The sequence below is a fragment of the Pongo pygmaeus genome, chromosome 9 (assembly GCF_028885625.2).
Source record: "Pongo pygmaeus isolate AG05252 chromosome 9, NHGRI_mPonPyg2-v2.0_pri, whole genome shotgun sequence".
In the NCBI taxonomy this organism is placed as follows: Eukaryota; Metazoa; Chordata; class Mammalia; order Primates; family Hominidae; genus Pongo; species Pongo pygmaeus.
Window position 1 is genome coordinate 33,566,490 of NC_072382.2, and position 14,478 is coordinate 33,580,967.

At 42.0% G+C, this 14,478-nt stretch overlaps 2 protein-coding genes across 8 annotated transcripts in view; both read left to right on the forward strand.

Annotated features, from left to right (window-relative positions):
- Positions 1 to 5,914, forward strand: part of FBXO3 (F-box protein 3) — a 33,624-nt gene extending 27,710 nt beyond the window's left edge. The window contains exon 11 of one of the 6 annotated variants that reach the window (XM_054438977.2): positions 3,697 to 4,753. In XM_054438977.2, coding sequence (XP_054294952.1) covers positions 3,697 to 3,897 — 201 coding nt within the window. In that variant the 3' untranslated portion in view covers positions 3,898 to 4,753. Of the gene's footprint in view, positions 1 to 210; positions 2,836 to 3,696; positions 4,754 to 4,774 lie in introns of those variants that run through there. The other 5 variants (XM_054438978.2, XM_054438980.2, XM_054438979.2 and 2 more) reach the window with 5 other exon arrangements.
- Positions 5,915 to 10,337: 4,423 nt separating this feature from the next.
- Positions 10,338 to 14,478, forward strand: part of CD59 (CD59 molecule (CD59 blood group)) — a 28,056-nt gene continuing 23,915 nt past the window's right edge. Inside the window, exon 1 of one of the 2 annotated variants that reach the window (XM_054474434.2) lies at positions 10,338 to 10,479. The gene's annotated coding sequence lies outside the window, so the exon portion shown is untranslated. The remainder of the gene's footprint in view (positions 10,480 to 14,478) is intronic. The other variant, XM_054474435.2, reaches the window with a different exon arrangement.

The following is a 14,478-nucleotide window of genomic DNA, read 5'->3' on the forward strand; positions in this document are numbered from 1 at the left end:
CCACATTAGACCAGTTAGAATCAGCTTTAAGACTGGGAAAACAACTTCTTACAGTGTTTTTGCTCAAACTTCCAATTTAATGTCAAATAAACAAATATTCCATAAAGATCATTATAAAGAAAATTTAATGTGTAGATGTGTACTTTTGGCAGTCTCTCTGGGATCATTTCTTAAGTCAATTAGGTATATTTTTTAAAATCTCGTTTTTAGGGTTACCTTATGACAAGTGTAACAGTAACTCCAACCTTAGAGACTATAACATGATTAAAGAAAATTATGAAGCTCCAGTTATACAATGGGGATAAAATATGAATTATATACCCAGAATGCAATTGAGTTGTAGGTGTTGAATCTTTGGAAAATGCCCTCGAGCTTCTGGAATGACCCTGATGGATGGGTATAAGTTTGGAAAGATGGACATGATATTAATCTGACCCAGAGCTGACACATTTTCAACTCCAGTTTGAAAAGAGAAGGATGATAATGTGACTTTGGGCCATTACCTGTGTGGCATATCTAGTGAAAAGAATCTACAGTGTGCATTTGGAAGTGAAGATTTAGCTTTCTTCCCAGTGGAGGAATGCCAGAAACTGTATTTCCAGTACTGGGAATTTGCTACTTCGCGTAACAGAATTCCTTTTTTGACTGGCCCAGTATCTGTATGAGTTTGGAATAATCTTATCCTTAAATGTTTGATATGATTCATCAGTGAAGTTATCTGGGGCTAGAGTTCTGTTTGTGGGAAAATTTTGAAATTTGAATTTAATTTCTTTAATATTCATATTTTCTATTTCCTCTTGTTTCAGTTTTGATAATTTGTGCCTTTCAAGGAATTTGTCCATTCCATCTAAATGTTGAATTTATTGGTATAAAGTTATTGACAGTTTTCCCTTGATATCCTTTTAATGGCTACAAAAGCCATAGTCACATGTCCTCTTTTGTTCTTAGTATTGTTAATTTATATCTTCTCTTTTGTTCATTGCTTTAGTTAGGAGTTTGTAATTTTTATTGATCATTTAAAGGAGCAACTTTTGGTTTTACTAATTATCTCTATTTGCTTATTTTCTATCGCATTGATTTCTGCAGTTATCTTTATTTCTTTCCTTCTACTTTGAGTTTAATTTGCTTTTCTTCTAGCTTTTTTAAGGTAGAAGTTTATATTAGTAATTTTAGACCTTCTCTCTCCAAGCACGTTTTAGCTGCATTTCACGAGTTTTGATGTGTTTTCATGAACATGTAGTTCAAAATAGTGTTAGATTTCCCTTGTAATTTAATTTTGATCTATGACTTTTCTAGAAATGTGTTAATTTTCAAACATTTGGGGAGTTTTCAGTTATCTTTTGGCTATTGATTCTTTAAATTTATTGCGGTTAGAGAATTTGCTCTGTATTTTCAATTCTAAATAATGGCCCAAAATTATGGTTTATCTTGGTAAATTATCCTTGTATATTTGAAAATAATGTACATTCTGCTATTTTGGGGAATATTATTCTATAAATGATAGGTCAAATTGGTTGACAGTTTTTTTCAAGTCTTCTGTGTACTTGCTGATTTTTTTTTTTTGGTCTTGTCCTATCAACAAGTGAGAGATGATTGTTGAAATCTCCAAATATAATTATAGTTTTTTGTTTCTCTTTTTAGTTCTGTCAGGTTTGCTTCATGTATTTTGAAGCTGTATAATTATATGCAAATATGCTAAGGATTATTATGTATTTTTAATGACATGATTCTTTCATCGTTATGAAATCTCCGTCTTTATCGCTGATAATATTCCTTGTCCTAAAGTTCAAAGAGCATTGAGGTTTGTTTTGGCAGGCAGTTGAGTTACTATTGGGTTGACTTGATCCTTTGGAATCTTGTTTGTTTTTAATGTTTGTTAGGGTGGGAGTAAAGTAGTCTTTATTTAAGGACGGTGGTTGTCAACTTTCACTCTCATGACCCCTTGAAACTCTAAAAACTTATTGAGAACTCCGAAGAATTCTTGCTTATGTGGATTGTATTAACACTGACCATATCAGAAATTAAAACTGAGAAAGTTTTACAATATTTACTTATTAGTTCCTTTTCAAATGACAATAATAAACCCATTTCATGTTCAGCTCTCTCTTAACTATGTTCTTTCTTATTAGTTTTCGTTTCCTTCTAACCACAAATAAACATATAAAATCTTGACCTGCCTTGTGGAAAATGTTTTCTCTCAAGGATGAGAAATAAAATGAGAATTCTGGACTTACTTCTTATCACATTAAAAAAGCCATGGGGGTTGTATTTGTTGACCTTTCCTGTTTGTATATTAGTTTCCTGATATGGAGGATTGTTCTGCTTTTTCGTCCTCTACCAGTCTGATTAATTCGTAGGCTTAACACTTCCTTTTTCTTTCTCCTTGGAATGCCTCTTGGAATATGCATTAGTTGGTCTTATGTCTTTTCTTGGTCTAGGTGGTGTGTGTGTTTGGCTTGTTTGGGGCACTTTTAGAGGCTCCAGCTGCACATTTCCACTCCTCTCTGTGTGTTCCTCTCTGCATCTGCTGTTTGTATGTGTACACTTTTTTTCTGAGCAATCTTTCTCCTTAGCCACATTGAGTTCTTTAACAGTTTTTCTGTTTTCTTCTTCATTAAGATAATTAATAATCATAATACTCAGATATCATGTTTTAGAATTTCCTAAGACTTTCCCTTTCTCACCTTTTGGACCTCCTAACTGAATTTCAGTCTTCATTCCTTAGATTAAAAAAATAAATCCAAAGATAAAAGAATGTAATGTCTTATAAGTCGTATCAGTGTATATTTTCTCTGTTGTTGTTGTTAGTGTTATAATAAATCCTAAGTGACACAATTCTTTTCTCCTACATTAATTCATTTGCTTGTACAACAACTATTTATTGAGTACTGTGATAAACAATATAATCAAATTCCCTGCCTTGGAATTTACATTCCAATTCGAAGAGACAAAAACTGTAACAATAAACACTATGTCCTTATATTAAGTAGTAATAAGTGCTGTGGAGAAACAGCAGAGTAAAGGGGATAAAGAACATATTGTTAGGTTGTTCTAATATAAAGATGTGTCAGGAGAGGCCTTGGTGACATTTAAGCTGAAACGTGAAAGTAGCAGAGGGAGTTAGGTGGATATGTGGGAGACGAGTGGTCGAAGCAAAGGAGCAGCACGTGTGGAGGTTCCAAAACAGTAATGTGCTTGGTGTCTTGACCCAAGGAGGCCAGTGTAGCTGGAGTGTAGTGAACAACAGGGAGAGGGGCTGGAGATTAGATCAGAGGGATAATGGGGTGCTGGATCACGTAACACCATAAAAGCCTTGGTGGAAGGACTCTGGCTGACATCATGCCCCAAGTTGCCCCATACTTTCCAGAATACCAAGTAGGTCCTTGCTGTTCAGAATTCTGTTCAATGTAGCAACCCCTCCCATTGCGTCTTCAAATGTGTGAGAGAGAACATTGACAGCAGAGTAAGTCATGGCTTGATTACAGACATTGCATGGGCGGAATTGACATTTCCAAGAGATATTCAGATGCGCGTTCAACATCACTACTGTCCTAATCTGAGAGCCTCCAACAAGGTAATTTTAAAATAGAGGCTGTCATTTCCTTCCAGTGTGGGTTGATCTTAGGTATGTACTTATAATGAATCGGCAAAGTGACACTGTGATTTCTGAGTTAGAAAAAGGTAATATTCCTTCAGCCTAGGGTTTTGTCTTTCTCTCCTGGGACATGTGTCTTTGACACCCTGAACCACCATGTAAGAAGTCCAGCTACCGTGAAGCCGTCATGCAGAAGAGACCATATAGAGACATCACATAGAGAGAGAGGGAGGCACCCAGGAGCCCCAGCGGTTTCCGACTCCAGATATTTGGATCATCCTGCGCGGGTACCAGACATGTGAATGAAGAAGCTCGTGAGATGACTGCAGTTCCAGCTACCATCTGACTGCAGCATCACGGGACACCCCAACCCAGAACCACCCCACTGAATACTTCCCAAATACCAACCCACATGAACCATGAGAGACAATAATGACTGTTGTTGTTTCAAGCCACTAAAAAAAATAAAAAATTTTTTTAAAAAAGTAGAGGCTACTGATGGTTGAATTGAAATGATGTGTCTTTATGGTAGGAGCTCAATAAAAATCTTAGATTTCTTGTTGACAGTGCATAAAAGTTACCAGTAGAGGTCATACTTGATTAATATTTTCATATCCTCTTTTCTGTAAGTATATAGCTTAATAATTATTATTCAGTATATGAATATAAGCTCAGTGAAACTATCTTGGATTGTTACAAGTGGTCTGTTTGCTACCTTCTATGAATTACCAACTACTGTATATAAAATAAGTACTGGCTTAGTGAAATATTTACCATTAAAACCATACTGAGCTGGGCTGGGTCACATGCACCTGTAGTCCCAGCTACTCGGAAGGCTGAGGTGGGAGAACTGCTTGAGCCCAGGAGTTCGAGGCTAGCCTAGGCAACATAGCAAGAACTGGTCTCTAAGAAAAACTAAATAATTTTTTTAAAAAGAAGATCTTCCATTAAACAACAACAAAAAAAAACCACACTGAGCATTATTTAACACAAGATACAGAATCCACTCCAGAATCTTGCATCAGCATGTGTGTTGTGAGAATCCACTGTTCAAGTCTATGGAAATTCATATTTGGCGTGTCCGGTTGTTTGAATTCTAGATAAATGAGAATTTACATGAAATAACTGTAAAAAACTGATAGATGCTCTTCTTATCAAAAGATTGTTTTCTCTTTCAAGGAAATGGGTCCTGATGAATATGAAGAGATGGAAGAAGAGGAGGAGGAGGAAGAGGAGGAAGATGAGGATGATGATTCAGCAGATATGGATGAATCAGATGAAGATGATGAAGAGGAGAGACGGAGGAGAGTCTTTGATGTTCCCATTCGCAGACGCCGCTGCTCACGCCTTTTTTAGCAAGTCTTCTGCTGATGGAAGCACTAGGATGATTCTAGGCTGTTAGATTTCTCAATAATGTAAATAACTAAATTGTTCTCTGCATATAGCAGGAAAACTAGCATGAAATATTGTTTCAGGCCCTGGGTTCTATGTGACACTACATTAGGAATTGGATTGTTTGGGTTTGCTTTGTATTTTTGAGGTAGAGGAGGAAATGGGAATCTTTTTTTTCCTCTTCCAGGAGTCAATGGAAGAATAGTTCTCTAGCTAAGGAACGGACATACCTTTGTTTTAACATATTTTATACTTAACAAAAATGTAGAAATGGAGAGGGAACTGTTTTGAATAAGGATTTAAAATACCTGCACAAGGATAGAGAGAAACTATGTGACTAATTCTGTGAAAAGACTTCTTGCAGTTGTGAGTTATTTAGAAATGATCAAAATTTGTAATTAGGCTAATCCATTTAAGTGATTCCTAATATTTTGTACTCACAGAGAACTAATTGACTAAACAACTTGAACACTAGTGGTTTGTCCTTAGACAATCTGTCTTTGAATTTAAAGTCTTTATCGCTAAGACCTTGACTTTAAATTTTTCATCACTACAACCTTGAATTTAATTTCAGGTCTTCAACATGATGACCTTGGATTTAATTTAAAGTCTTCAACTCTATGTGCTTTATCATATTATTCACAGATGCATTTTTGAAATGTAGTATGTAAAAGTATGTAATGTGCTGTTTATTAACAAAAGATTGTTCACAACATCTCATGTAGTTTAAATTTGTAAATACTGCTTCTGTTTTGGTTCTCCTTTATACACTTGACTGTCTTTGTGATAAGTGACATGAATTTTATGTTAGGATTAAGTATGTTTTCCTGAAACTTGGATTTATTTTGTAATTATATAATTGAGAGTTAAGAATGAAATCCTTCAAGTGTTAAAAACTCACATTTTAAAAACAAATTTTGGTTCCAATTCTGTATTTTGTATAATTGCCTATTTTCCATAAACTAATGTTAGCCTTTGCTTTTAAGGTAGAAGATGGGATGGATTCTTGCTGACCTGCTGCAAAAGTAGCAGGTCCACTCAAAGTCATCTCCTAGCTTTAACTGTATCGTCTTGTGTGCTCCACCATCCATTTTCCCCCAAGAACAGTTATTTTGTAGAGAAAACTATAAGAAAAGGAAGTGGCATTTAAGGCTAAGCAGCTGCCATTAGGGAACATGAAGACAAACTTACCCTTTCATATTCACACATGTCAAGATGTTCTGAAATAGACTAAGTCATTTTTCATGTTTACTTTTCATTTAATAGAGTATAATCAGGCTATCAAATCCTATTATGGCTATCCTTTTTTTCTTTTTTTTTTTTTTTTTGAGACAGAGTCTCACCCTGTGGCCCAGGCTAGAGTGCAGTAGCATGATCTCGGCTTACTGCAAGCTCCGCCTCCTGGGTTCACACCATTCTCCTGCCACAGCCTCCCAAGTAGCTGGGATTACAGGCGCCCACCACCACGGCTGGCTAATTTTTTGTATTTTTAGTAGAGACGGGGTTTCACCATGTTAGCCAGGATGGTCTCAATCTCTTGACCTCGTGATCTGCCTGCCTCAGCCTCCCAACGTGCTGGGATTACAGGCGTGAGCCACCGCCCCCGGCAGCTATCCTTTTTCGAAAAAAAGTCAATTGTCTTTGTTTAGTTTGTTATAACAAAATACCTTAGACGGAGTAATTTACAAACAATAGAGATTTATTGCTCACAGTTCTGGAGGGTGGGAAGTCCAAGATCAAGGCATCAGCAAATTTGGTGTCTGGTAAGTACCCACTCTCTGCTTCAAAGGTGGCACCTTCTTGCTGTGTTTTATGTGGTGGAAAGGGCAAACAAACTTCCTTAGGCCTCTTTTATAAGGGCACTAATCCCCTTCATGAGGGCAGAGCCTAAAGGCCTTACCTCTTAATACTATTGCTTTAGGGATTGGACTTCAACAATTTGGGGGAACAAAAACATTCAGACCATAGCATCAAACCACTTAATGTTTTCAAAACCGAACTTTTCCAATAAAGCAGTAATCAAAAACTAGTAAATCTTGGCCATTAAAGGTGGCCCTGGAATCCCTTGCCATTTTTTCTTTCTCTTCTTGATGACCTCTCTCTTTATTTCCAAAGTATTTATGATGCCCCAAATCTCCCTTCCAACTCTGTTTAACCCTTGCTCCTCAGAATGCTTTGATTTGCTTTATCCTCTCATCAGAATTCACATTCTCTTAGTATGTTGAATGAGTGACCTCTAGTTCATACTGAGGTGTAGTTTTTTGTTTGTTTTTTTCAGACATTCTTGCTGTGTCTCCCAGACTGGAGTGCAGTGGCATGATCTCGGCTGACTCCAACCTCCACCTCCCAGGTTCAAGTGATTCTCATGCCTCGGCCTCCAGGGTAGCTGGGATCACAGGTGTGCACCACCATGCCCTTTTTTGCATTTTTAGTAGAGCCAGGGTTTCACTATGTTGACCAGGCTGGTCTCGAACTCCTGTCTAAGTGATCCTCCTGCCTCCAGCTCCCAAAGTGTTGGGATTACAGGTGTGAGCCACTGCGCCCAGCCTAACGTGAAGTGTGTTGGTAACAAGCTTCTGTATTTTCTGCTATTGGCAAGAATGCTTATTCACATGTAACAGGAATTTAACAGTTGGCATTAATGTTGCCCAAACCAGACTCTACTTTTGGTGGAGAAAAGGCCATTTCTCGTTCTTGAAAACACAACTGATTTTTTTTTTTTACTAATTTCTCTGAGGCTTGATGTATCACTAGAATAAGACAAATATCTAAATTAACAGTAGCTTAAATAGTTTGGGGGTGGTTATTCTTGCGAATAGTCAGAGGTAGCTAGTTCAAGGCTGACATGATGGCACAGTGGTGTTATCAACAGTCCAGATTGGCTCCATCTTTCTGACCTGCCATCCTTAGCACAAGAATTTCCTCTCAAAGAAGATCATGGTTGCATACTGGCTGCTGCAGGCATATTGTATTCACAAAAGGATGATGATAACAAGGTAAAATGAAGTGGAAAATGAAAAGTGAGGCACGAGGCTGGAGAGGTAAACTGGCCAGGTCTCTAGCAGCCGTGTGGAGGGCAAGCAGAGAAGGGGCAGGGGATGCAGGAATTAACATGGGCAACATGGGGACCTGGTATTAAGGAATTGTAATGGCTCAAGTAACGCAAACTACAGATCTGAATTAGCACAGTAGCAATGTGAAAAGGGAATGAAATTGAGATATTGGAATGGTAAAATAGGCAGGAATGGCTGAGTAGATGTGAGGGAGTGGAAGAGGTCCACGTTGATTCCTAGGTTTCTGTCTTCATTTATGAAAAAAATGCAGGAAAAGCAGTCAATCTTTAAAGATGAATTCAGATTTGTGCACATTACGTTCAAGATGTCTGTGGAACATATAAGTGAAGATGTCCAGCAGTCAGCTGGATATGAATATGAAGATAGGGGGAGTGGTAAGGGATGGAGACTGAGACTTTTGAATCATCTGCAAACATACATCCCAAGGTAAAAGAGTAGATACACTATAGTCTCCCAGGGAGCACACATAGCCATGGTTCTCAGTCTAATCCTGGGACACCAAATTATTAGTGGGTAAAGGAAAAGAATCTCAAGACCAAATGGTCAAGAAACAGGGAACCAAACTAGGAGAGAGTGGCATCTTAGAAGCCAAGCGTGTCAAGGAAGGAATAGCTAATAGGATGTGTGTAAGGTAATGTACACGAAAGAGCTTTGGAAACCATCTTAGGAAATATACAGTATTAGCTGTTTTAAGGAGACATGCTTTAAATATCAAAGCAAGTCATCCTGATTTTAAAAACTCCCACTTGTATAGAGGAATACCAGGATTTGATCACTACCAAATGGAACTCATTCCCTGACATCCCAAAGCCATCAGAATAACAGTAGAAGCGTCAAGACAGTTACCATATGATTTTCCCTGCAAGAGATTCAGTAATCTATGATCCCCCCTGCTTAAATTTTATCTCATGCCTTCTTCCCTGACCAGTTCAACACGAGCAGCCCTGAGATGTAATATCTTCTCGCCCTGACCCTGTGTCTCATGCTTTCTAACAGAGGCCATCCTCTTGGAGGAAGACTTGTACTTTTGGCCTGTAGCCCCACCCTCCCCCCTATGGCGTTCTTACCGTCAGTTCTGCAGTGAGTGGGACACTTTCCAAATATAATAGCAAATGGAAACTTCTAATTACATCTGCACATAAAACTAATGTTCCAAATGGTGGTTCCGGTTCTGGTGAGTGCTTATAATTTTTTGTTACCTCAGCATCCATTTTCGAATATGTTTAACTTTTAATAACAGAAGCAAGTCCCAGTCACCATCGACAGTTTCCAGTACTATACCCCACGCAAATGGCTCTAGCTGGTGGCCAGAGATAAACATGCAGTGACGTGATAACAGGGCACTACTGCAGCTTCAAACTCTGGTTTAAGTCCCTCCCGCCTCTGCCTTTTCACCTGCTTGCTTTAAATCCACCAGTTAGAGCTCTCCAGAGGAAACTCAACTGGATAAAGTTGCTGGCCCAAAGGTCCGTCCCTCCCTTCCCTCTCCCTGTGCTCCCTGATCTCCGTGTGTGTGTGTGTGTGTGTGTGTGTGTGTGTGTGTGTGTGTGTGTGTGTGTGTGTGTCCTCTAGACATGCTGTGTACCACCCAGGGTCCATAAGTACTAAAAACTCTTAAACTTTCACACCAATATGTTATTGAAACCATGCCTACAATCCAGTCCCTGAGGGCGAGGCCACCCTGAAGGGACAGACTCATGCAGGCGAATCTCCTGCTCTTGCTCCTCTGTCCCTGCCTCTGGTGGCTGCTGGGGAACAGTAGCTACCAGCTAAGTTGATAGAGACACTAGAAGAGGTTCATTCAAAACACTGGTCCCTGAGCAGCCCAGTAAGCTTTTAAACGCATAACATTTTGTTTGGGTTTCAAACAAGTCACAAGGCACGGATACGGATGCGGCTGTGGCTGATAGCTATTGGGATGCTGCCCAAGCCTCGCAGTAGGAAGCAGCTTCGGACTGCAGCAGGGCCGCATAGCCCGACAGCCAGGCCCTGGGGCACCCAGGGCACCAGCAAGACGCACAGAAATGTTTTGAAAAACATTTTAATATACTTAAAAAAAATAAAAGGGAAAATCAGAAGTCTTTGGAAGTTTCCTACTGTTTTTATGTCCCATAGCAAATCCAAGGAGGACGCCCTAAACTTTCAGTTCCCTGGGGTTTTGAAGGTGCTCATTGGGTCCTGGCCACCCGGCCTTCTCAGAACCTGGGCCAGGAGGCTGAGCTCCGCGCGGGGGTAGAGGGAGAGGAGGGAGTTCCTGCCGAGGCGCGGCTGCGCGGTGCGGGAGCCGGGAGCCTGGGAGGGCAAGGGCACCCTGAGGGGCGGGGCCGGGGGGCGGAGCCTTGCGGGCTGGAACGAAGGACTGCGAGGGCTGAGCGCAGAAGCGGCTGGAGGCTGGAAGCGGATCCAGGGCCACGCCAGGTTAGAAGGCCCGAAGGCCTGCTGGGGTTTGGGTGAGCCGAGCCGAGGCGGCGGCTGCGGCAGTCTGGGCCCGGGCGGAGGGTCTGTGGGGGCTACCCCCGTCCTCGCTTTCCACTCGACCCCTGCCGGGCGAGCCTCCCGAGGCCTGGCCCTTCCACCCGTCACCGCGGCCCCGTGTCCTAGCCGAACGCTGGCTTCATTTTATCTACGAAGAAGGAGAAACGGGGAGCGCGCCCTCTCCCAGAAGCAACCCCGTTACCCCCGTCGCGCCCCCCATTCCCTCGGGGGCAGCCTCGCACCAGGGCCCCCTGCCATCGCTTTCGTCTCAAGGGAAGCTCTAGCGGTTCAGAGAAACTGCGCCAGGGGAAAGGCCAGCCCTCCGTGGTCACGGCAGTTCCTCTCTCCCCTCGCGGTCTAAACGTGGAATTTTGAAAAGCAGGTGTCGGGCGAAACGGACTTTTTTTTTTTTTTTTTTTTTTTGAGATGGAGTTTCGCTGTTGTTGCCCAGGCTGGAGTGCAGTGGCGCGATCTCGGTTCACCGCAACCTCCGCCTCCCGGGTTCAAGCGATTCTCCTGCCACAGCCTCCTGAGTAGCTGGGATTACAGGCATGCACCACCATACCCGGCTAATTTTTGTATTTTTAGTAGAGACGGGGTTTTCCCATGTTGGTCAGGCTGATCTTGAATTCCTGACCTCGTGATCCGCCCGCCTCCGCCTCCCAAAGTGTTGGGGTTAAAGGTGTGAGTCACTGCGCCCGGCCGAAACGGACGTTTTAAGTACAACGTGATGTTTTGTTTTCTTGGGTCGGCTCGGGCCGCACCCTTCTTAGAGTCTGACTGCTGACTTTTAAAAAAACAACATTAACCCGGGAGGCTGAGGTAGCGGTGAGCCGAGATCGCGCTATTGCCCTACTGCCTGGGCAATAAGAGCGAGACTCCGCCTCAAAAACAAACAAAACCCACAAAGAACAAACAAAAAAAACCAGCATTAGGCAGTGTGCCTTTTATGGCCGTTTAGTGATACCCAGGCTCTTCACTGGTCATTTCTGGAAGTATTTAACAGCACTTTATCAGTAAAACAATAGGCTTCACTTCACAGGGTGGTTGAGATGATTGACTGAAAGCGCTCAGCACAAACGTGGCGGCTGCTAATTATTTCAGGTACCCTGCGATCCCTGAGCAGTTGTTCAAGTTCTCCACTCCTGGTAGTTTACTCCCAGTTCCCTGAAGAAGGCACAGAGCCCCGAATGTTGAGAGAGATGGCAACGTTTGCCAAAATGTGGCTATTTACATGGCAGTTTATGAAGGAGAGGCAGAAAGGGAGGCTGCCTCCCCTACAAGCCAAACAGTCCTAAAACTTGTGGCCTCTGTATTTTCACAGTGGAAACTAGAAACTGTTTGCTGAACTTAGCTGTAAGAAAAACATCCCATTAGCTGAGTGGCTTAGGAGATAAAAGCCTAAATAAAATGGATCTTAGGGTGAGAGAGTGGGTGCCTAATGGCATTCATCTTTGATAGCTGCTGGTAGAAGCTCTTGAAAAGTAGAGCATGGAAAATTCTGGACAACCTCTTTAAGAACCTCAGCCAAACTGCCACAGACATTACCAAGCCCAGAAGTGCTTGAGGCTTTCTAAAGGCAAAGACTTGTTTTTACTTTTGTCCCATATCTTAGGAAATATCTTCACTAAACCTTGGTTTTGCATGCTTACTTAACACGGGAGGGGCCGTGAGGGCAGAGATGGGACTCTTTGGAGAGCTAGGGTTTGGCATTCCGGAACAAACCGCAGGAAAGGCCCTGGTAGGGGAAGCTGCAGATTTGTTTGGTCCAAAGAGTTCTGGCCTAATAAGTGGGAGCTGACCAATGAGAACACATGGACACAGGGAAGGGAACAACACACACTGGCGCCTGTCGGCAGGTGGGGTGGGTGGGGGTAGAGCATTAGGAAAAATAGCTAATGCATGCTGGGCTTAATACCTAGGTGATGGGTTGATAGGTGCAGCAAACCACCATGGTACACGTTTACCTATGAAACAAATCTACACATCCTGCACATGTACCCTAGAATTTATATATATATCACACAAAGAGTTTTGGAGTGGTTATTCCTGGCATGAGAACCTTGGCTGGATTGGAAAGCCTTTTCCATTATGATGGTTGTTTTCTCTTTGTCTCTTCCTGCTGATGTAATTTGTTCTGTGAACTGAGTGATTGATATTTGTCTGGGCGCTTCAACAGGCATGGCTAGAGCAGGTACTGTGTATGTCTCCAAGGTGACACACAGACCTGGAGTTCAAAAGCTCTAGTTCCCCGACATTGCTGACACTAGGTATCTTGTGAGTTGCCAGCCCCTGGCGAATAGAAACAAGATCCATCCAGGGTGGTTTTGTGACTAACATGTTGCCTTGGGACAGGTAATTTCATCCCACTGGGCCTCCACTAATTTCCTATAAAATAAAAACATTGGGTTTTATTTTGAGGACACTTCTAGCCTTAAAATTCTTCAGCCTGTAAGGCCTCAGGCTCCTAGGAGGAGTAACCATACTCATGGGCAACTGTGAATCTTCTGGAAACACCACTGATGTCAAATCTCTTCTCTAGTGACCTCAGCTTAACTAATGTATTTCAGAAGCTGAATTCATAAAAAGTCTCCCGTCTCCCCACTAGAGTTTAACTATGGTTCACTCAGAGCTTAGACCTGGGTTTAAATGCTGTTCTACCAGCTTCCAGTTCAGCGGTTGCTATAATAATTTTAATAATTTTCTGTTTGTTTGTTTGTTTTTTAATTTTGAGACAGTCTGTCTCTGTTGCCCAAGCTGGAGTGCAGTGGCACAATCTTGGCTCACTGCAACCTCCACCTCCTGGGTGCAAGCGATTCTCGTGTCTCAGCCTCTCAAGTAGCTGGGATTACAGGTGAGTGCCACCACACCTGGCTAATTTTTGTATTTTTTTAGTAGAGACAGGGTTTCACCATGTTGGCCAGGCTGGTCTGGAACTCCTGGCCTCAAGTGATCCGCCTGCCTCAGCCTCCCAAAGTGCTGTGATTACAGGCATGAGCCACCACACTCGGCCTTATAATAATTTTCTACTGCTGCTGAAACCACCACAAATTTAGCTGTTTCAAATGCCACAAGTTTATTAATCTTTCCATTCTGTAAATCAGAAGTCTGACACGGTTCTCACAGCACTATAATCAAGGTGGCAGAGCTGTGTGCTGCTCTGGAGGCTCTAGGGGAGAGTCTGTTTCTGTGCTAATTCAGGTTCCTGGTAGAATATAGTCCTTGTGACTGGAGGACTGAGGTTCTGTTTCTTTGCTGAGTGTCAGTTGAGGACCATTCTTAGCTTCTAAAGGCTGCCTGTGTGCCTTGGCTTAGGGAACCCTTCGTGTCTTCATCTCACTCTTCAAATTTCTTGCCTCTTTTTCTGTTGTCGGTCATGTGTCTTTGACAGACTCTGCTACCTTCTTCCTCTTTCAATGACCCCTGGGATTACATTGGGCCCATTGAATAATCCAAAATAATCTCCTTAATCTCATCTACAAAGTTACTTGCTATGTAAGGTTGCCTGTTTTCACAGGTTCCTGGAGTTAGGATATGGGCATTTTTGGGGAAGAGAGGCATTATTCTACCTACCACATAAGTTAGTTGCATAAATTAGTTCTCTTCCTCAATCTAGTTTCCTCCCCCTGTAATTGGAGGCAAAGGTTCAGTTTACCTTACGGTATTATTGTGAGGATTAACTCCAGTTACTATGTCAAGAGCATCTATCTTAGCAGCTGGCCCTTGATATTTGCTCACCAAATGGAAGTTAACACAGGAACAAGGTGTATTAGTCCATTCTCGCACTGCTATGAAGAAGTACCTGAGACTGGGTAATTTATAAAGAAAAGAGGTTTAATTGGCTCACAGTTCTTTGGGCTGTGTAGGCTTCTGCTTCTGGGAAGGCCTTAGGAAACTTAGAAGCATGGTGGAAGGAGAGGGGGAAGCAAGCACGCCGTACTT